The following is a 24906-nucleotide window of genomic DNA, read 5'->3' on the forward strand; positions in this document are numbered from 1 at the left end:
GCTTATCTTGCCTTCTCTCCAATTTGGGAATCAGAGTTACTTCCCTTTGACCAGTCTCTTCATACATTCTTATGACCCAAAGTTCATTTCTGTAAGTTGAAGCCTTTTTCTTACAACTTCATGTTTTACATAGCTCTCTATATTATTGATATACTTATTGTGTGAAACTGTAATTTAAAAAGAAATGTGTGTTGACCAAGAATTCATGAGCAAAATGTCTATGCTTATTGATACATGAAATCATATTAGTGACCTTCATATGTGTTTATTAAAACAACATTAGTAAATACTGCAAGGAAAGACAGTGGTCACCTTGTTTATAATCATGTCTTTAATTTATCTGCTATGAATCAGACATTTTTTCATTCTATGTAAGGGGCAGATATTTTTTATTGCTCTGAATATTAGATTTTGTTAATCTTTTCAGAGCTTCGAAAACAAAATCATACAGTGCATATTTACACTACATTGGAATAATTTCCTTTGTTGATAAATATGGAAATGAGGCTGCTAGAATTAATATTATGAACAGAATAGTTGACAGCAAACATTCAAACAAGTAATTGACATAATGTAATCTCCTGTTTTTGTTTTTTTTATTTCATTGATAACTTATGACTGGAAATAGATATTTCCTGTTCCAATATCCTTCTACTATAATGTATTATACTGGTACATGAATTAATAATTCAATAATGAATGGTGCCTTTAACAAGAGAAAGTAGTAAATTAGAAAAAAAGTATCTAATATTGTGGTTGAAAATGGCAATGACAATTTATGAACATTCATTTTTGTGTGTGTATTTAGTAGCAGTCTTTATATAGACATCAGACAGGAGGTGATACAAGTATGACAAAAACCCACAAAATTTGCTTTTATTTTTTAATCAGAAGTAGTAACAGACCACACAGCCTGTCTTAGCATGTCATTTTGTTGGTACACTTTTGAGATAAAATTATGTATATTGTATATGAAATTGACACTTTGCAAGAGTTATTGTTCCTGATTTGGTTATTTTAAGTGTCAAGAATACAGATCTGTACACAGAAAACACTATAGAAACAAAAAAATGTGACGTATGAAGACCGAAAACTGTGGGTTTTCTGCACTGTTTATCACCAGTACCATTGGCAATGTCTGAGCTTTATATGGATTGGTACTTTATCATTGTAGACAGCAATATCTAAGAATTAGAATTTGTACATGAGTAGTACATTGCTGAATATTTTAATTTAAACAAAAGCCTTGATTAAAAATATGTACTTCATGAAGACAAGAACCTGATAGAGTTAGTCTCTGTAATAATTAATTTATTCTACTGAATTACTCTGCTTTAACACTACTATAATTTACTGCAATGCAGTGAATCATTGAAATGACTAATAAGTTCTTGTGTCAACTATTATGATTTGCCACTATGCAGTGAATTGTTGGAATGACTAATAAATTCTAGTTCCAATACCCGTTCCATGAAGTTTAAGATTGTAATTTAAATCGAAGGTGTAGGATGCAAGTCTTATATTCATCATTCAATTTGAACATCATCTAACATAAAGGTGAACCATTTATTGATTAAAAAAAAAACAAATTTAAAATGTTAAATATTAAATAGGAAATCTGATTTATTAGACGATCATGCAACTTGAATGTTTAAATTAGATATTTGATTGAAAAAAATTGATTCTATCTGAGGAATCAGTAGAAGATTATTAAATAATTCATATATAGAGTAATTTAATGAAGTCAAAAGCAACTAAATCAGTAGTAAAGTTAATTTGAAATTTATTATAGAAATACCTTAATCGACATATTTTTGACGTTAAAAGTTTCCTTCTTTGAAGTTTGTGGTTGATTTATTGACAAATCTTTTGTTCGCTCAAGCAAAGACTCTGTTTAGTGCCATGTGGTTGCACCAGTTATCGTCAGCATTGTAATTTGGTCTTTCTAAAGCGGGGCGGTCTAAATTCTTCTCAGCATGAGATGGTACAATTTGGAATGTTAAGTGTATCTTAAAATTCTAAATTAAAAAGTTTGTATCAATTACTGTTAAATATTTACTCCAAAATTCAATCAAATTTTGTCACAGTCATTTATTTCACCACCCTAAATGGATTCTATTTATACAACCATGAAATGACTTCACCTTACTTAAATTTATAAACTGGCTATTATAACCAAATTGAAAATCTCCCATATGGTCCAAGGTTTATGATTAAGCAGTTTTGGGAAAATGCATTTACAAAGCAAAAAAGTATGCCATATTATGCCAGATAGAAAAAGTAGGCTGTATTTTTATGATTCATATTTCTCAAATTAATAACTGCTGAAATATACAAACAAACTTTGACATATGCATTAAAATTAAATGCTATTTTGACAGTTTTCTGTTATTAAATGAATTGTAGTAAATTAATTTGAAAACCTGTTGCTTTTGTTCATTTGAGTTGGTTTTGAGTAAGTTTATAAAAAATAATTTTCAGTAATTAAATGTATTTTATTCTATAACAAAATAATATAATATGTAATTTGAATAGTGTTAATTTTCGGAAAGAAATACATCACACCTGTAAATCACTATTCAAATAAAGCAACAGTATAAGAGTACTTTTAATAATATCAAGTCTAATTTTACAAACATAGAAAAGAAACTCTTTATTGGAACCACTACATTTGAAATTACATTAAGGCTTGGTCTGATTGTTGCAAATTAGAGAATATTTTTTAAATAACAAAAAGATTTGTGTTTATAAAATATGGAGGTTCGTATCAGAAAGTTTTCTAGTGAAAATTTATGTGACACCAGGTTCTTTAGATTAAAGGCTAGAACATTTTACATGGAATAGCCCATTGTCAAATTAATGTTTATTGTTCATATTATCTTTAATAGCACCAGAGTCAGAAACTGTTGTGAAATCTGTATCAAGTATAGGTAAAATGTTTTTCAGCATGTCTTCTTCCTTAGAATATATGTCTTCCAGAAATAACACAATCTCGTTTAATTTTTATCACATAAAAGTGTTGCATTTTTATTCTTGTTGTGTAAAAATTGAGCTTGGTACTATACTGATGATTGGAAAAAGAACTGAAAGTACTGCATGAGACCTTCTTTCTAAAAGTAGTATATTCCATGAAGTATTCCTGCATGGCCTAGATAATGATCAACTGTCCCTGCATTAAAATATCCCCTATGCATTCTTTATCGTCACATCAATATTGCATTATATTTTCCAAAAGTGGAAACTAAACCATGCTTTTTAGACTTTCATATGCATTTAAACCATTTTGTTATTAGTTACTTTATATTGTATACATTTTTGTTTTTGAGTAGATATTTCTAATGTATGTAACATGTTATCTGTTTCCTTATGGCAATTTCCTGTATATAAAAAAAAAATCTGTAGTTTGAAACCTTTAGTGTTCCTTGCAGCTTTTGAAATGAGCACTATAGCACATAAGGGCAAATCATGCATGCATTAACATCTATATAAGGAAAATTGACAGAAAAGGGCAGGATGCTCACACCTTTCTAAAACCTTCTGCAGGGAACACTTATTACCAGCATTTGTCATATATTTATCTTAGTTATCTTTTTCTAGAATGTCTGTTAAGTGGCATCTATAAGAAAAGAAATAGTTATATAAAGAGACAAAAATAAAGGATTTTATTGTAAGTCTTTGTAAAGAAAATCAAAATTGAAAATTTGCCTATTAAGACAATTTTATTTAGGATTACATGTAATTCATTATTGTGCATATTACCTGTACCTCCATGTAAATGTACATTTTAGCTGATCTTGAAGTACGAAGGGGAACTTTGTCACGTCTGCAGAGACATGAAGAGAAAAGACAACAAAGGGAAATAACTGCTGCTGCAGCTGCAAAGTTAGCTGAGGAGGAGAAAAATAAGGACAAACCAAGAGAGGAGGATGTTTGTAGTGATGTGTCAGAGGAGGACCTTGAGGAGTACATGGATTCCATTTTTCAGGTTGTTGGTCGAGGTAAGGATACTAATGACTTGGTTGATGAGCTTAAGTAGCACTCCAGCTAAGAATCGTGCAAAATGTGATTCATGGTTGGAAAGCCTGCATATTCTTATTTTCGATATTTTGTGTGAATTGCCATAGTTAACAGAAATTAAAATTCGGTTTTTCAAATAATCCGTGTTCTTAGGAGATAAAAATTGTATAGAATGCACTGTAGATTTCAAAATTAAGGGAGATAACTCTGTAAATGACACTCAAATACAATAGAATCTACTGCGTTTTCAATGTTGATTATCTCCTAAGAGCAGACAGGTTGGAATGAATAATTACACATTTGATAATATAGACCCATAAAACAACTTAACTACAAAAATAAAAATATGTAGCCTTTTTGGGGTGTATCACATTTTTCAGATTTTGCGTGATTCTTACGATTACTACTTAATTTTAATGCTGATAATGAGAGTTTATTCCAGATGGAGTTAATTGCAAAAAAGCAACGTGAATTCAAGGCTATGGTTATCATATTTAGAATAAATAAAAACCATTGACTAGGATAATGAAGACTTGAGATGATTTATTTTGATTTAAGGGGTACAATTGAGATAGATCACAAAGACAACCACTTAGCTTATCATTTAAGACATCTAAAACATAATGTATTCTAGATAAGCCATTTTTTTACAGAACATTAAGAGAGAGAGATAATTATTATATGTTGTACATAGGTGGAAATAATCATTACAAGGACCAGGCCTTTGACCAGAACAATAATTTAAGACAAAGACTTATGCAGAAGTCAAAGTCCTCTTTAACTTTTGAACAGTACTGTGAATCAATTCTGTCTAGATTGTATGGTAATCACACTGCTGTGTATAGACAATGGACAGATACTGATATCTACAGAAGGAATAGCTTTAAAAGATTCCTGCACTTGACTTATGAGGAAATTGAGGATACAATTTTTCATGAGAAGGGGGTATTGTTGTCAATGGCTGGTGTCTATCTGTCCAACTTTGATTCCCTGTTGAGAAGTTTTGAAAAATTAGGTATTATAGTATGAGGTTAATGGATTTAGTGATAGAACTCTAGATTTTTTTTGCATGCAGATAATATCAGAAATTGGGAACTTGGTGCTTTTTTTCATTTTCAGGAATTTATACTTACTTTTTAATTGGATTTTTGTTGTTTTTGAATACTGGTATCCTGATGGCCATTTATGGGGTTAACCTATGGTGTTAGATAGAATTGCTACCCTATATATAATAATAATTTAGTCAAAGTTTTTTCTTGTTCTAGTTTTCATTTCTTTTAGATACAAAAAGTACAAAAAGAATCATACCTGTTTATAGATCAATGAACAAAAGGGAGGAGAAAGTCATCAAAAATCTCTTTATGAAAAGAGGTATCATGGTTTGGTGTTCTCAAAATTTCTCCACATACTGCATATAATATTTCTTTCATACTTGGCAACAACAATTAAAGGTCACCCTCTATTGCTAGACTTCTCTGCTGCAGCCCTTTCCCTCAAACAATTTTGCCAAATTCCCCTCCCTTATTTTTCCTATTTCCCACCACTATTCTGACAATCCTTTGATGAAAGAAATTGTTTTGATAATTCTTCCTCTTCATAGTGTAAGATTAGTTCTCTTTCAAGATGGAGTTGTTTTCTTCATAGTGTTAGATTGATTCTCTTTCAAGGTGGAGTTGTTTTCTTCATAGTGTTAGATTAATTCTCTTTCAAGATGGAGTTGTTTGCTTCATAGTGTTAGATTAATTCTCTTTCAAGGTGGAGTTGTTTTCTTCATAGTGTTAGATTAATTCTCTTTCAAGGTGGAGTTGTTTAAATTATTCTTTTTCACTTAAGGTGGTAAAATGTCAACATGCAATTTTTAGTGAGCATGGATCCTAGAGAGTGGGAAAACATTGGAACCTTTGGTGTAAGTTGTGGGATAGTCAATGATCATACATGTTATATACCTCTGCAAAGTAGGGTTTGGTGTAGAACAAAATATTTTTTCTCCTTGAAGTGTATATTGAGCAAGCTTAATGATAGTCCTGCAGTTAACATGAAAGGGTCTATTCTTGGCTGAAAATAATGTTTCTCACATGAGGCTCTTAGTCAACTGAGCAAATGTCAGAAATGACAGGGAACATCTCACAAAAATTTTCAAACCCTCTGGTTGTTAAAAAGTCATATGCATATTTAGTGAAAATGTATGAATTATAAATCATTTTAAATTAGAATTCATATACGTGTATTTGTTTGCCCTTTCTTCTTGATACTAAATGTTTTACCATTTCTGCAAATGTATCCTTTAAGAGAACAATGATTTATTTTGACTAATACTTCCCCTAATTCTTCTAAATTCTCTTTTAATGAAGTTATATTTTAGTTGAGGATTTTGGTATTTTGACATTAGAAATTAAGTTGTATACAGAGATGGGACCAGGTTTTTAATGATTTCTTAACTTCCTGTTTGCAGCTTAAATTTTTTTGTCAAAATTGTTTTTCTTAAAAATATGAAAGTTCAGTCTTTTTTTCAAAAATCTAATACTAAATATATATGTTCATTAAAAGAATATTTAATTTTTCCTTGCAAATATTTGAATGTGCCTAAAAAACAGATGCTCTGTGTTAAAGGAATGATTTACATTGAGGTGGCTAAAATTGTTTAAGAATTTGTATTTCATAGTTTTTATTGTTTTACTGGTTTAAATTGAGTTAAACTCCATCTTTTATTAAACTAAATTGTGCTTTGATAAGAACACAAGAAACTTAGATTCTGAGTTACAATTTTTACTTTCATAAAAAAGCCATCCGATAAATGCCCTTTTGACAAACATCAATTTCTAATTAAGTCAAGGAGTTTTAAATTTTGGCAACTTCTGAACAATGTGTCAAAATGAAAATTTTGTGTTTTATTAGAAAAAACCAGATCTTCTGGGTATTGGAAGAAGCTGAAGTCATATGCAATGCAATCCAAGGTCAAGGACATAGAGAAAACACAGCAACAGATAAAACAGAGGAAAGCCATGAAAGAGAGAGAGAAGAAAGAAAAGATGGAAAAAGAAGAGAGACAAAAGAGTAAAGGAACTGGAAAGTAAGTTTTATTCAGCTAAGGCCAGTGTTGGATCAAAGGGTGGGGGGTTCTGAGGTTTGAACATATTGTTAATTTTTTGCAAAATTTGGGCTTAAGTTCAGAATAGCCTGGAATCTCCTTTTTTTTTAATTCTCTCTGGAACCCCATTTTCAAATCATTTGTTCCAACCCTGTAAAACTAATAAGGGCCCTGCCAATGAAAGTGGTTGATGCCCTATATATGTCCATCAGTCCGTCCGTACTCCATCTATCCGTGACAAATTGTGTCCAGGCTATAACTTTTGCTTTTTGGTATAGGGTTTTGATTTTGGGCAAGAGGGTATATCAGCTCAAGACAGTGTGTCGTATAACACGGTTAATGACCTTTGTCCTTGAACTTTGACCTCAAGGTCAAATTAATGATTTTTGCATGACAGATTTGTGCCTGGGCTGTAATAAGTTTTGCATGTTGTGGATGGTTAATGTACAGGCTTTTGACCACAGCAGGGCCTACAAGAGATGGACTCCATCTCAGTCAGTCTAGTTATAGTTAAACTGTTGATTATTACTCCTGTTTGTCCTTAATAATTGTTACCACTCCAACTGTTCGGGACATGTAGTTTTACCAAGATGGATAGTTAAGTCTTAAACTAGTTTAACCCATTGGAAAACATGTCCCTGTCCACAATCAAGATGTTGGTTATTAATGTGTCTTTCTTGTTATTATTTTACCCTTTTGTTTTATTTTGAAGAAGTGTCATTGTAATATTACCGTAGATTTTATTAATTCTGTTGTCGGGGCCTTTTAGAGCTTACTTAAGTGTTTGAACTTGTTGGAGGTCTTTTGGTGATCTGAAAATATTTACTATTTTGTATTTAGATATTAGGCTGGTGCATATATTGTGTTTGACCATATCCATTTCTTTTCATTCCAAGTTGCAGGTACTCATTGTTTAACCATAACTAGGTGGCGGGACATATAGTTTACTGCTCTAAGTGACTGGGACATATAGCTGTACCATTCCAAGTGGCTGGGACTTAAAGTTTACCATTCCATGTAGATGAGACACATCTCACTTTCTATCATTCAATCATTTCATTATTCCATTGTTTTTCTGTCTTTCTCTCTCTTTTTAACTTTTTCGTTTTTTACTTCCTTTTAAATACTGTGAAAATAATTTGATTTTCTGAGTTTTGTTGTATATGAATGTATATCCATGAACTCCAAACAAATTCAATTATTCCTTTAATTAGATTTCGGAGGTTAATGATACGACATTAATCTGTTGTCACATAACCTGTAGAAGCCAGTTTAGATGTAAAGTGTTAGGGTTAGAACAAGTATATATTTCATATGACCAGGGTCTCATAACTCAAACAGCCTAGGTTGGTTTTGTGTTATGAAATCTATAACAATGATATCTTTTGTCAAAGGCCATTTAGGTGGTTAAGAATAAGAAATATAATTGTATTTGATGCTGAAAATATTGCTATCATCTGTTCTGTTCATGGTTGATTAAAACTTCATATGATAAATTTATTGACATTTTGCTGTTAAATACCTATAATACAGTTAATGGATCATTTTTTTAAAGTGCAAAAACTTGCCTTTTCATGAATGCCAATGTAAAGTATAGATTTGTCTCAATTTTTCATTGTGATTGCACATTCGTAATGTAATTTTCCTCACGGTGGAAAAAAAGAATTTCCTTTTGTGGTTTTTAAATAGATATGTAATATGTTAGGTAAGCAGGTGTCAATGTTGTTTCTAGCTTATTGTACTTGAAATCGACATTTTTGGTTCTACCTATCACAAGACGAATGTGTTTCCACAACAATGATTGAAAGGGCTATTAGTGGTTGTCAGGAACTTATCATAAAATTTGTTCATTTTTTTGAATTTTTAACAAGAATATTAAATTATAGTTGTTTATACCATGAATAATGAATTATAGCTATGCTTAATATTTTTTACTAGATATTTTTGACAAGATTTGTTGAGTTACAACTTTTAGACTATTTATGCTAGTAGCTTCCTTATTGTGTTAAAAGCTGTGTCAACAACGCAAATATTTTATCATGTATAAGTAATAAAAACAATAAGACTATTCAAAAATGATGTGACAAAGTGATTTCAAAATACTGTAAACTTAAGAAATATATTTTGAAGGGGGTTTTCTAAGAATATTTGTTCAATGGGAAGAAAGAAGCATGCAGGACTGATCAAAATCTGTCATATTGTGAAATGATAGAAGTTATTAATCAAACCTTTCCTCCCTTGAAAATTAATGTCCCTGTTTGAGGTTTCTGTGAAAAAAAGATAACATGTTGTAAGTTGATTGAGGTGAACGATCGTGTATCGTAGAAGAATCTTTCGTCACATTCAAGGAAAGGAGAAAATAATTGAGGTTTTATTTCATCACATTTGGCAGCATGCTTGTCAATTTGTAAAATTTAAAGTTATTTTTTAACTTACACTTTTTATTTTTAGGGAGAAATAGCCAAAATTACTGTTAGTTAGAAATTTACTTTGATTGATAGTCACATAATAAAAGTACCTTTAATATGTGACTATCAGTTATCATTAGAAAAGAAATGCCTTTTCAGAGATTCTCCAATTCATGGATTTGACAATTCTGTTATATAATACATGTGAATGGGAAACTTTCTTTTAGAATTATGAAAACAATGAAAACTGGTAAACATGAGCATTAATACTTATATTCTCTCAGTCACCTTTAAATAAAATGCCCTCATTAATTGTCTCAAATACTATTATATTCTATCCTTTACTTTATGCTAAGCAGTCATAATTGTTGAGTTTAATTATATACTAAAATCTTTAGGATTTGGTAAATTAAAAAAAGAAAATGAAAAATACTTGTGTAATAGTGTTGACCATTGCATAAATAGACAAATAGTGAAAACACTTTTCAGCACTATCAACTCTGAAGGAGGGCAGTATATTGTTTTTTCCCTTTGTCCATCTGTCTTTCCATCAGTCTGTTTGTCCTTCACATTTTTTTCATAAGTTTTCTTTGCAACTACTTATGTCAGCCACATGACATTTTGACACAAGCTTTATATTGTGTGCTATTTTTATGGGATTTGAGCTTGGGCAATGACAATTTCTTGTTTTGTCATTTTGTTTTTGTTTTTACCACATACTGAATTTTAGGAATGAAGGTATCCCAGGTTCGCATTTGGTCACAGATTTCTTGTCATAGAGATACATTGTATATAAAGTGATCCTCCTGTCTGTCCATCTGTCTGTTCATCCATCTGCCTCCAGGTATGATCTGGAACTCCTCTTAAACTTAAAAAAGTGGAATTTGATGAAAATTGATTTTTTTTGTGTGTTCAGAAAAACTACAAGAAGTAAAACCTACATTTTTAAAAATTAATTATGCATTGGCCACCTGTAGTGAAAATTTTATCTTTGTATATGTTAAATAGAATACACTAGTTTATTATGACCCTTTTTAGACAAAGCCAGTATTATCATTCTGACACTAGATCAATCTTATAATTGTACTGTATTGAATATTGACATGGATAGCATTTTTTTCCCCCAAATTTTATACTTTGACCTTAAATTAAAATTGTGATCAGACTATAAATACTTTAGTAAAACAATGGGCCAATCATTCTTTGAATTCTTTTGCATACATGTGTTTTTTTTTTAATAACACTAGTACAAAGAGACTGAGATTCAAGTGCATATGTTTGTATTAGTTTATGAACAATCTTAAAAGGTTCAAATATACTCACATCTTGTTTAACTTTCAAGTTGTTTTTTTTTATTTACAATCACAAACTATTTATATAGCTCTTACCTTTTTGTTCATTGAAAATTTGAATTGTATGGACTGCTAACAATGGTAAAAAAAAAATTATTTGCTCAAAACAAAATAGATTAGAAAAAGTAAATTATTCTTATTCAGTTCTTTCCTATATATACTATATAAATATAGACAAACATAAAGTGAGAGAACATGCTTTTACAAAATATGAACTATTCATTACTATAATAAGTGTAACTAAAAGTCAGCTGGAGAGAAAATGCAGTTCGGAGAAGGGGGTGTGGTAGAGATGATCTTCAACACAGCAAAATCGCATAATTAAGATATCAGCTTTGTATACAAATCATATAATGAGAAATAATTTTGACCTCTTCAAAAACAGAAATTTATGTTGAAAATACAAATGTACATATGTTGTCCTTATACCCTGGCAATGTTAAAATCAACTGATAATAATGTTGGGTTTTTAGCTTATATTAATGAGTTGCAGGTCAAAATAAAGAGATTCTGGTGATTCATTTATGTTGAGTAAGTCTCACTTTTTTCAGACCTTTTCATATGACTTAGTTACTTGACTTAGTCCTCTTCGTCCCTTATGGAACATAGGGTTGAAACTGTCATCCGTCATCTGACTCTGTTTTGAGCAATTTGTTTGGCTTCTCTCCAGGTTTTAGAGTCCTTTGGTGAGTCTCCAGGTTTCTGATCCATAGAGTATAATAGATTTTACATTTGTATTGAATATTCTGATTTTTGTAATTTCTGATAGTATGTTGGATTTCCATGTAGGCTTTAGCAATAAGCATGACAAATGCCTGTCTTCTTTTGCTTTTTGCTTATCCTAGAACTTATGTCTTCTTCTGTCCTACCTGTTTTGTTTACAATACTTCCCAAATATGTAAATTAGTCTACTTCCTCGATGTCTTCACCTTCAGTTGATATTGCTCTACCTTTCCTTGTCACAACTTTCGTTATTTTCGTCTATTATATTCCTCTATTTGAATCAAAGGCCTGTGTTGTTACCCAGTCATTGACTATCAAAAACAAGGTAGGTGATAGGATGCATCCTTGCTTTACTCCTGTTGTTACTTGAAACGGTTTTGAATCATGTATTACTTGTATGTTAAAATCTTCATACAATGCTTTTATCATGTTGACTTTCTTAATGGGTAGACCATAATGACCTTTTCATATAACAACCAATAAATATTTTATTTTCCCTACAATGGATTTTGGTTGGCAATGATAAACAGTATAGAATCATCTTAAATGAGTATTACTGCTCTTGGAATGAAGGAACTTGTTTTTGTAGTCAGGAAGTGATTTTGTCATAAAATTGATGATTGTGTTGTTTTCGTGTATATTTCATCTGATTTTTAGGAGGAGCACTGGCAAGGAAAGAGAACCAAGGAAAACCTTTGATGAAGATAAGAAAACAGATGAAACAGCTTTTGACATAAGGACAGATTTAGTACAGGCAACAGATTTATTGGTTTGTAACAAAACTTATGCATTTTGAAATGCATTTCTTTCAAGTAAATATGTATTGATTGAAAAGATGGACTCACAGTATCAGAATGTATGACTATTATACACGTCTATAATACACAAATACAATTATCCATTGATAGCTAATTTATTAATTGCCAATAAACTTAAACTAGGTATTCATCAAACTTTCAAAAAGTGAATTTCTGTTATCAGTTTCATTAAATTCTCAACTTACTTTAACATCATTTTGAAAAGGTTGAATCTCACCTTTACATAAAATTTATGGAAGTATTTGTTTTGCTATGTTTATTGGCACTGTTATGAAAGAAGGTTACATGTGAAGAGATGACATAGGAATTTATGTAGATAAAACAAAATTGACATTTTGTTTTCTGGTAAATATTCATTTGGAATCCTCAGTTGCCTTGCCATACATTATTTTTCATGAATCCTCAGTTGCCTTGCCATACATTACCTTTCATGAATCCTCAATTGCCCTGCCACATATTACCTTTCATGAATCCTCAGTTGCCCTGCCATTCATTAATTTTCATGAATCCTCAGTTGCCCTGCCATACATCATATTTCATGAATCCTCAATTGCCCTGCCATACATCTTGTTTCATGAATCCTCAGTTGCCCTGCCATACACTGTTTTTCATGAATTCTCAGATGCCCTGCGATACACCATATTTCATGAATCCTCTGTTGCCCTGCCATACATTGTTTTTCATTAATCCTCTGTTGCCCTGCCATACTTTATGTTTCATGAATCCTCAGTTGCCCTGCCATACATTGTTTTTCATGTTTCCGATGCTGTACATTATCATACCATTTGTAAAATGTTTTTCTTGATATCTCAGTGACCCAGTTGTACATCATTTTTCTCAAAACCTTACATGCCGAAGTCATGCATTCCTGTTCAATTTTCAGGGTAAGTCCATGCCATCAATGAGGTTAGAATGGAGACCAATAAATGAACCAGATGACAAGACACCAAGACCTTTTGAGATGCCGAAGTATATGGGACTTGTCAAGAGTGTTAAAAGGGTCAGGAGACTTCAGGTAGGTCTTTTACACAGTGAAGAATGTATTGAGTAAACCCTGGATTTAATTGGGATGGGAAAGTATTTGCCATCAAGTGGATTTAATGAGAAACCTGTTTGAAACATTTTTGTTCTCTAATCCCTACAGACCAGGGTTCAATGTTTTTGGATGGATCCACTTGTTGAAATATCTTTTCCTTAACACATAACCTGAAATTCTGGATACATCCCTCATACCAAATTTAATTTCTCTATGCTTTAAATCTTTTTTATGTGTAAAAAGCTTACTTTGATTAAAGCACTTTTGTGCTCATTTCCTTTGTGAAAAAAAAATGAACTGATTTATTTATATTTTTCTATTTTGATTTCTTTATTCTCCAGGGTCATTTGAATACCATCAATTGTATTCATTTTGACAAGAAGAGACTGATATCAGCTGGTCTAGATAGAACAGTCAGACTTTGGGACATCAGGAGTGGCAAAAGTATCCATAAATTTTATGGACATAAGGTATTTTAAGAAAAAAAAAGAACAAATGATGCTTTTCTGGTCTGCATATGCTATTTTTAAAGTAACAATAGCCATTTCTGTATTCAGATCTGTATTTTTGTGAATACAAAATGTTTATCTCCCTCTAAAATCAACCAAATCAACCAAATCAAGAAGAGTAACTCTTGCAAAGTTCAAATTTCATACACAATCTATATAACTTTCATCTTAACATCTGAATGTAAAACATGGACTGGTTATATGATATATAACTGTTTTTGAGTTAGAAATACAAGTGATTTTGGTGGGTTTTTGACATGTATACTAATATTAGTTATTTGTGATAAAGGAAGGATTAAAACAATAATTTCAGGAATACCTTACAACTAGTAGAAGAAATAATCTTTATACTGGCTTTATTTTTCAGGGTGGTATAAGATGTCTCCAGTTTGATGGGAATACATTACTGACAGGATCATGGGATACAACTATCATTGTATGTACCAGTTTCCATAGAAACAAACAATTAAAAAAAAACAATGGCAGTTTGATGGTTTACACATTAACATATTTTCATTTTGTCCTAATATTCTTTATTTAAAAAAAATTTAATGTAGAAATGCATAAAATGACAACTTATTTACATGTATGTTCACTTTAGTTGTATCTTAAGAAATAGTAATTAAACAACTTTTTATATTTTTATATTTTTAGGTTTGGGATTTAAGAACTTTTGAAAAGAGAGCCATCCTATGCAAACATACAGATTGTGTGTCATGTATACATATTGGACCAGAATACATGTACGTAACAATAAATACTTGTTTTCTTAACTTTTTTTGTAACAATGTTAATTCATTCCACATAGAAATGAGGCAAGATTTTGGGTTTCTCACTGAAAATACGAGAATATTCCTGTTTTTGGCCACCCACAGGTGAGATATAACATGAGACCTTTGTGACGTCACAATAAAACTTGATGAAATCTTCTAAATAAAATGGGATTTTGTCAAGCAAGGCATTCTTGATTGTTATACTATACCTAAAATTTGTTTTCTGAAGTTAGAAAATGAATCAAACACCACTAGAAATTGCAAGACTAGGAAATCTTAGACACCCACGGGTAAGAATTTAATATCCTCTAACTTGGCAGAGGTATGATATTGTGACTTCCTATCTTCATTTTCTTAACACATAAGTCGGTGAATTTAATTTTTTTTAATCTTCTAGATTCTCTGGATCATATGATAAAACAGTAAGAGTTTGGTACAGACAATCACTTATCCCATGGAAAGTGTTCAAAGGTCACACTAATGCTATAAATAGCCTTTCATGTGATGGAAACCACCTTGTTTCAGCATCAAGTGACATGTAAGTTTTCTATAAATAGTGTGTACCAATTATATTTTTTGCTTGAATCGTTTTTAAAGTGCAATATACATCGATTATGTTGATTTTAATTTCTGTTTTTCCATACTGCATTTTGTATAAGCACTGCTTAGACCTGCTTCTTATTCATGATTTGACATGAAAACAATTCCTGGTATTCATTAAATCTAGCCATTTACATAAATTTTAAACTTGATGTCAGCTGACTAATATGTTTGTGATGTCACACCGTGTTTCAAACTTGCGTAATAATGATCGTCGAAAGCAAAATATTCTGTAAAGTCACGTAATCATACTTCTTTATTATGTTGATAATTGACTCTGAACACATGAAGCCATAACTTCTCCGGCACCTACAGCATAACCTGTAATATTTAAGTTAGTAGGAGCTTAAGTTCAATGCCGTTGTAAAAAAAAGGCTGTTGTCATTCCGGTGCAAATTCATAGCTTACATTTTGTGTGTAAGTAATGAGTTACATTGTTATTGTGGGGTTTCACTTTAATTTAATGCTTATCATAACAAATGACAATGAGAATTTCATTAAGTATTGTTTATTACATCTTTTCAATGACTTATGGGGCAAACCAGGTGACAAAAATTTGCACTTTTCTTTTAATTATATGAATTTATGATAATAAATCAATTATCTTTGTGGACAGGATGATTTTTATTATGATTTTCACACCTACGAAGCTTACCTGGAAGTATTGGTGTGAAATTGGTTTCTCCAAAGGTCACACTCGTAATTATTTGAGTAGTTTCAAATAAATATTGAATAATTACTATTCTTGTCAATAGAAAAATGTGAAGAAGTGCAAAGTGTGTTATTTATAGAAAAAGGAATTTTGCATTGTAATTAACCATTCCAAATATTCTTATTTGCAATTGAAATTTACACATGTCAATTGTAATTTATGTCTTATAACGAACATCTGTTTAATTCACCTTGTTTGAATACAAAATGAATAATGAAATGAAAATATTTGATTAATTTTTGATATTTCATCCATTAATAACTGTCAAAATTCATATAATTTCTTACAAAAAATGTATTTTTTAGAATTTTTTTAAGATAATTGTACAATAAATGCATTATTACACACAAAACACTCTATTGTCAGACAGAAAAAAGAATGCATTAACATTCACTGAACATCAAAATTCTGAGATAAATAATGCAATAATTTCTACTTAGGATAAATAGGAGATTTATCATAGAAGAACAATTTTGTTGAAACATTTATCAGAAAACACACAGAACTAAGGGCATACAAACCTGATCAATTTTTTTCCTTTCTTTATGTATTTTTCACAGTACACTTGATCTTTTATTTTTTTAAATGCATTTTTTAAAATAGCAATTGCTATGTGTTCTGTTTCAAAGAAATTGTTTATGGTTATTCCAGTTATAGTTATGACTTTTCAGCTGTTTTATTTTTATTTTTGTTTTTTGTTTTTGTTTTTGCCTCTTAGCTGACTGCTGTCCATACATCTTACAACAATAGATGAAAAAAAGAGAATTTTGATTTTCTTTCTGGTAGAATGGGTCTCTAAATATTAGGAATCTCTCATTGATTTCTTTCTGTTTCAGTCTTATGTAAGCAACAAAGTAAAAAGGGGTTAGGTGTGTTTAAGAAATAAATCATTAAATTGCTTTTGCTATTGCAGGATAAAATAATGCAAAATAAATGGCCAGCTTGTGGTAAAACAATAATAAAATTGAGTTTCTATGATTTATATTGATTCTAATAGGCCCAGTTGCTTTGTATTAAAAAAAGATGCAGCCTATGTGTTACACAAAATAGGAACTGTAATGGGGCATAATTCTATTGTGACATCAGTAAAATTGGGTCAACTTATTTAAGATGCCGGAAATAGGACTGCCTATGACCTTTGTAATGTGTTTATCAAAGTTTTACCATGGCTGTGGTCTAAAGACCTTTGAAGCATGTCATACTAGAATATGTGCTTTATCCTAGCTAAAATTGGGTTTAACTTATCTTTGTTGCTGGAAATAAGACTGCCATATGTCCATGAACTTTGTCCTATGTTTATTGAAGTTTTACCATGGCTGTGGTCTAAAGACTTTTGAAGCACTTCATATTAGTATATGTGCTTTATCCCAGCTGTTTATTTTCATTAAATGTTTTAGTGCTTTTTCATGGCTTTTTTTCTGATTAAGGTTTCATAGACACTAAAATATGCTTTTTAGTTAAAGATTAATGATTGATTTTTTGTCAGAAAGAAATTTTGAAAATTACCCAAGGAAAAAGAAAAGGTTGCACCTAGATGCTAATTTTTGCACTTAGTCTCACTAAAACTTAAAAATTCAAGGAAGGATTTCTTCCTTAATTAAATTTAAATAAATTGTTAGTAAAAACTTTGTTTGCCCATTCTTGTTTTGCAACGGAAAATTATCTTTTTATAGTTTACCCCCATCTTTTAACAATTATCCAGATGTTATACTTTATTTTTGTCTTATTTTATTTAATTAATATATCATTTTTTCCAAAGTACTGACATATTATCTAAAAATGAACAGAGTAAATGATTTTTAATATATTTATTGTATTTCAGTAGAATGTTGCAAGGTGAATTCTATTGCTTAGTAATAACTGCTTTGTCAAACATATAGCTTGTAGATGCTTGCTATTTATCTCCCTTTATGCAGTAATGCTTCGTCAAATTTGTAGAATTTTCATAAATACTATACAGGTATATGATAATAAGATAATTTTAATTATACAAATTATCGTCTCATAGACATTTTCTGCATACATATTTCCTAATACCATGTAATAATATTGTAATTAATATGAGGGATTATGTAACCTAATTGATCAATATGAACCAATCTTTTCCCCACCTATATACATGCCCACCCTTATACTGCATGCAACACTTTTAGATATGGTACTGGGATTGTCTTGAAGATTGTTAATACTTTTTTGTCCTTGGACACAAGTACTTGCATCATACTCATCAGAAAACCTGTTACTGTAGGCTGTATGAAGCATGAAAGTAAATCATGCACTTTAGTTCTAGATCAATATGATATACTCACATGTCTAGAATACATAAGATTTCTCTAAAAGTATTTAATGATAAAAGTACTGTACCTTCACAAAAAAATATATGCTGTACCACAATTAAGAAGAAGGGCATTTTTTCTTCTGCCCTTTCTGTCTTACTGTCTGCTATGCATCATTATTTTTCTCTTTTTACATTGATTATATTAAGTTTTTCATTTGAAGAATATTTTGTTATATTTGCTTATGAACTTTTTGAAGTCGGTGTATTTTGCGATGTCAGTTCTGAAGAAGGATATTTGCTACTCTGACTTACCATATCTGCTAAATGCATTACTTAAATTCCAGACTATAAGTAATGACATTAACCTGAAATCCTTTCAATTTCTGGATGCATAATTCTCATTTTAAAGGATCATTTAGTATAATTCTTTTCTGTAAGAAGTTAACCAACTTCTACAAAGTTATCTTTCCTAAACTTTTACTCTGTTGGCAGCTAATTGAACCATTTCAACACTTTCCTATGATCTTTTTCAACACTTACTTAGAGCTACCATGTTTTCAGATATGGCAAAATATTGTGATGAAAATGTCAAACACCTGCTTTAAACTTAACTATAAATATAAAAAGTGTGTAAATTTAGAGCGTCTTTCTCAAGGTTAGGTCAAGTTTTTGTAATGGGTTATTGAATGCGAGTGGAAACAAACGTTTAGGATGAAAATGGACTTCTTGAAATCAAATTCAGGAGATGCAGAAAATAATTCCCTTTTTAAGAAGCCAAAAGGAAGATCAAATTTTTTTAAACCTATGAGGTTAGGCACTTACCAGGTTTTAATTTTTTATAAAAGTTTGTGATTTTATATCCCTTAGATTATTTTTCATTCCAATTTTCAAACGTGTCATCAGATTTATTCAGTCTTTACAAACAATAGAAATTTATAATCAAATTTGGCAGGTGTAATCTATAGAAGAGCTTCTCAAATGTACTTTGGTTTCCACTTTATTGAACAAGATGGCCACAAGAGGCCTTACTAGCTTCTCATTGGCCTGTTTTCAAAGTTCATTTCTTTTGAAACTTTGTAGGATTGTTGGCATTAAAGACATCTACAAACTACCTACTTTTTAATCATATGGCTTCTTTTGATGCTTATTGCTGCTCGGACGTTTAACCCCAACTAACAAACAAACAAATCTTTTGATGCTGGTCAAGTCCATAGGAAGATGTAGAATGTAAATTCATTATTCAATTCAACTGAAATTTTAAAAGTTCAGATTTAAATATGAAAACAAATCAAGATATATTGGCCATAAATAAGTCCAATATCTCCAATCTATGTGATTTGTCTTGTATTTTGAATTTTATAAGGTTGAACCTCCAATGAATACATTTTTTTACTCTTTGGTTGCCCTTCCTGATTTAAGTACTTGCCCTCCCTGATTTTAGTACTTGCCAGTCACAAATAAGAATTATCAGATTCTCATTTTTGCACCATCTGTACATATTTCAACAATTTTATGTATCATCATTTGTTCAAATTAATGCAGATTAACAGGTTTTATTGGATTTTTATGACTCAAATAAAACAGAATAACATATGTTAGAAACTGATCGACATAAGCCGGAAGATTCATTTTAGTTAATCTCTAAAGATAATCAATGATTGGGGAGTGGTGTATGGAAATTGAAATCTTCAGGTGAAACCCAGACAATAAAATATTTCCAAGACAACCTTGAGAAAATTGAAATTAGTTGAAAATGTATCTTATCTCAGGCAATAAATAATATTGAATGTTGAAAGAAATGGAATTCAATATATTACTCAAGTTGCTGTATTAAGTTAGTGCTGTGTCATGGCTCTGTTCTGACCTAGAAAGTCTTTTTTTTTCAATATATTTTCAAAACCAGACAGTACATATGTAAAGAACAGATTTGTTTAAGCCGGAAGATTTAGTTGGGATAATCAGTTGGGTGTGTTGCATGAAAATGCAGATGAAAATGCAGGCAATAAAATTAGTGAAGGGTAATCACAATGCAACCAAGGCTAATTTTTTGTTTTCATAGCAACACTGTTTGAAGCATAATTAAAGAGTGTTTTGGGGAAATTAAAAAAAAATGTCACACAAAAAACAAGTCACAAACTTAATCTTCTCATTTGAAACTATTGAATTATTGAAGAAAAGATATAGATAAGCAGAAATATTTTTAAAGGATTTGAAATATGGAACTTGTCTGTTTTTATATGTAAAAAGAAAATAATAATCCAAATTAATAAGGAGCATATAAACAGCAGAGAAACTGGAAATTACTTGAAAGGACTAACCTAGTTACTGTAAACCAGAAATGTTTCATGCCATCTTTTTTTCTCGATTTCTGCAATCAATCTACTTTTTGCATGGCTTTAAATTCGTGATCGTTCCTGAATCATATTAGGATGTTCTTCAAAGAAAATATTCATGACAGTTTAATTTAAGCGTTACATGTCTTACCGGAAAAATAGCAAAAATAAAGCTACTGCGAACATTTCACAGTTTACAGGAATTTTTTCAAATTGGAAAAAGATGGTTTATATAAAATTAAGAGTTTTTGGTATGATGAAGTGCACAAAAAACAAGTGGCACTGATTAGAGCATCATTAAAGTTCATAATGAGTATAGAAATTTTATACATATTTACATTTGTGCAAAATTCTGTTCTGCTTAAATTGCTCTTGTTCAGATAGCAGGTAATTTTCATTGGGTGCTAATTTTGGTGTATTTAGCAGTTTGTCAATAAGCGCCAGAATGAATTCTGCCAAATATTTACTCTGGGCTTAAGGATGTTTGGTGGTCTATTTAAGGAGGTAGACCTAGGGCAAGGGACATTGGAATGTTTGTATTCAACATTTTACATCAATCTAATGTAAGCATCAAAGTAACTTGGACTGATTTTATTCTGTTTCAAAGAAATGCTTGAAAGGCTTAGGTGAAATTGATTATACAAACATATCACTGATTTCAAGAGTTATGTCCCTTACCCTAGGTCTGCCTCCTTAAGAATAACAATGATTTCAAAGGGTTGTGAAATCTTCTAAGATCTTTCATGTTAGAATAATATAAGAAGAAAAAAATTGGTTAATGTGTTCATTTTTGAGACATAAGCATTTAAAATTTTGGTGGGAAAAGGAATTCTCTAAATTTTCCATTGGTTTTGTCTTAGTTGGTAATCATTTAAGAAATAACAAGGATTTCATAAAAAACTTGCCATATAACATTTGAAGGTGTGTTTAATGAAGTTATGAAATTGTGAAAAGAAAAGTGGGGTTACTGGACAAAAAATATTTATGCTATGAAATGGATAAAACCAAAAATCTGACAAAAGTGGCTGAACATGACCACTGAACTGAATGTGTTATTTAGCATCCACCAATAAAAGAAATTCCAAAATATTTTCATATACCTTTTTGCTTCAAAATCACTAATTTTTACTCTCGCCAAAGTAACCTGCCAGATATATGGTATTTCTCATTGAAAAAAGGAAGCTTTAATTAATTGTTAATTGAAATAAAGATTACATAGGAAAAAAAGAAAGAAACAAAAATTATTAAACTTAAATTTATGATTGGGGTGTTTTCAAACATTTTCACGATTATTCAAGTTCTCCTTATTTTGAAAGTTACGATATGCTGAATGCTTATTGTGCATCTTATGGGTACTTATTTTCGTGAAAAATATGGTATTTGTTAATGTGAATACGGTGCTATAAGTACAATTACGGTACATTTTGAAATACCAGTACGTTTCTTTGTAAATAATAATGTGTACTTAAATAGTTCAGAATAATCTGTTGTAACCTCAAAGTTTCCTCATCACCAGTCATAACACCATAAACTTCAATGATTTTTAGATGTAGGAATAAACCAATGGAATGTTAATCTAATTTTCTTATTTTTCATTGTTTTTGCACATACTCATCTTTGGCAGTGACCGTGGACGATTTGTATTAGACACAACAGATAAAACATGATGTCATAATGTCTTGTTTATAATTCGTAATAGAGAGAATGTTTCTGATTAAGAAACCGCTTTTAAAAATTGAGAAGAGGTAAACAGCTTAATCAACAGTTATGTTGGTGTGTCAATAATAATCACAGGATAAGTAAATTGATGGGATAAGTACTGTCTGAATATTTGCTTTATTACTTCTGATTTACACAAAATATGATTGAATCAATGACAATTTTTGGAACTTTCTATCTAACTGTGAAAATCAGAAGATATTTTCCTTATGATATTTAAGATCACTTAAGTTATTAGGTCTATATGTTAAAATTATAGACATTTCAAGGGCTGATTCAGGGTAAATATCTCACTATTCATTAAAGGCACATAGGCTGCCTCTGTGGCTGTTTTTGTTTACTGTTTAAATGGGTTGACATCTCTTTCAAACATTCCCCATGTCCACTTCCCTTTTGTTAGTATCAGCAAAATCAATTATGGTCTACTAACCCCAGATTTATGTACCTTGCTTTCCTACCCTAAACAGTTTGAATGGCTACAAAAAGGATTTCTGGTCATCCAACACTAATTAGAATAGAGTTCACATTTCTTTAACTATGAAGATGGGATCAAAATGTGATGAATTTTTTCCACTGTGATATAAAGATTTGTTTTCAAAATCTGTCTGCTATTTTCTGGTTCTCACAGAAAAGACCTTTTAAATACAGGCACCTGACAGTATTGTGGTGACTGGTTTACTTATTTTATTTTCACTAATCTTTATAATCTTCTCTTATGGAGCAACCATTTCTACTTGATGTTCATTGATGGGGGCAGGATTAAAATTTGAAATAAAAAGGCAGGACATTTATGTATGGTCAAAAACAATTCAGGATGAACTATTGTATAAATGAAAAGGAAGCATGCAAGTAAGTAGAAAAAAGATATTCAGGATCTGAAAACAAAGTCCAGGACAGGCTAGAGTAAAATAAATTTAGAAATTATACTGTAAAAAAAAAACTGACACAAAAAAATCTTAATCTTTCTCCTGAGAAATCAAATAGTTGCTCCCTTATTTGTCTTTCTCTTGGAAAGAGAGGAATACTGGATATGCCTACTAGGTACTGCAATACCTTACAGGTGCAATGACAACATCAAAAATATAGGAAACCTTTCAAGTCAATATAAAAATAACATACATGTGATGAATTTATTTGACAAAAATGCAAGACGGATAAGGAGTCATGGCCATTGCCACTACGTGTCATCTAAGATGCATGATGTCTCCATAGATGGTTTTCTTACCTTAATACCCAAACCCCTTGAACTTATCACATTTGAACAAAACTCTATTCTATACCTCTCAAGATTGAGGACTTCAAGACTAAACCACCTGACTGTTTTTGCAAAAACTCTCCATTCAAATATGGTCCTACCGGTCGTTACAGGAGATTTAAGCATCATCACTTATCTCTGCATAAGGTCCTTTCTTAAGGTCCCAAGTACAGTGAACCACGCTACATAAATTGGAATTGTAACTTGAAAGTTCTTATGGATGCTGTGGAGGACTATGCAAGAAAATGGATAAAGAACAAGAAGAAAACATTGATTTTCTGTCAGAGATGGTAAAGGCTGTGAGGTCTTTAATTTTGAAATGTATGAAAGTTTTAGGTAAATATGTTGTCATACAAGCAGACAAAGCCCAAAACAACATTTTTGTCTGCAAAATGTGTTACATCCAATGTTTATTATCAGAGGTATACATAGAAAATAATAGCAGTGATAATACCTATACTGCCACTACACTTTCCAAAGATGAGATAGTGGAAAACCATAAATCTGTACTATCCTCCTTTGTTCTCTCTACCAAAGACTATGATTGTTATTTACCATCTATGTACTGGATTCCTAAACTCCACAAAAAACTATACAAACAACGCTACATAGCTGGATCTGCAAAATGTACCACCAAACATCTTTCAAAACTTTTAACTTCTATACTCACAGCTGTCAAAGAGGGTCTCCAATCCTACCACAACACTTGTTACTCCTGTAGTGGTATTATTTCAATGCGGATCCTGAAAAATTTGAAAGATCTTCTGGAGACCCTCAATTCAAGATTATTATCAGAATATAATAGCATTAAAACCTATGATTTTTCATTTCTTTATACTTCTATTCCCCATACTCAGTTAAAATCCTGACTCAAAAACATTATACATCATTGTTTCTTCAAAAAAGATGGTACACCTAGATACAAATATTTAGTTCTTGGTAGAGATTCTTCATACTTTGTAAAAAATAATTCGAAATCATCTTCCAAATATACAGAGGAAAATATTTTCAAAATGCCAGAATTTTTTATTGACAACATATTTGTCCAGCGTGGTGGATGCATTAAACAATCCTAGTTTTGGGGACTTGATACATCACATCTACCCCAAATAACTTGAGATATAGGATACTATAGACACAGTGAAGTCAGCCTCATATCTTGACCAACACTTAGAGAACAATGGTAAAGGAAAACTATTGACCAAACTTTATGACAAACGTGATGACTTTTCATTCAGAATTGCCATCTTTCCTGTCATCTGTGGCAACATCCCTTCAGCACCTG

General features: G+C 30.9%; 1 protein-coding gene across 19 annotated transcripts in view; it reads left to right on the top strand.

The window, feature by feature from the left end:
* The window catches only part of LOC148625256 (uncharacterized), a 79379-nt gene that overhangs the window by 18031 nt on the left and 36442 nt on the right, over positions 1-24906 (top strand). For 12 of the 19 annotated variants that reach the window (XM_088568678.1, XM_088568675.1, XM_088568674.1 and 9 more), the window contains 8 exons: positions 3789-3998; positions 6913-7087; positions 12246-12357; positions 13290-13421; positions 13784-13912; positions 14319-14387; positions 14606-14694; positions 15122-15262. In XM_088568678.1, coding sequence (XP_088424804.1) covers positions 3789-3998; positions 6913-7087; positions 12246-12357; positions 13290-13421; positions 13784-13912; positions 14319-14387; positions 14606-14694; positions 15122-15262 — 1057 coding nt within the window. Of the gene's footprint in view, positions 1-2888; positions 2931-3788; positions 3999-6912; positions 7088-12245; positions 12358-13289; positions 13422-13783; positions 13913-14318; positions 14388-14605; positions 14695-15121; positions 15263-17858; positions 17873-24906 lie in introns of all 19 variants that reach the window. The other 7 variants (XM_088568676.1, XM_088568682.1, XM_088568685.1 and 4 more) reach the window with 3 other exon arrangements.

This window comes from Perna viridis, chromosome 2 (assembly GCF_037379345.1).
Source record: "Perna viridis isolate PV_CMFRI_1.1 ecotype Kerala chromosome 2, ASM3737934v1, whole genome shotgun sequence".
NCBI lineage: Eukaryota > Metazoa > Mollusca > Bivalvia > Mytilida > Mytilidae > Perna > Perna viridis.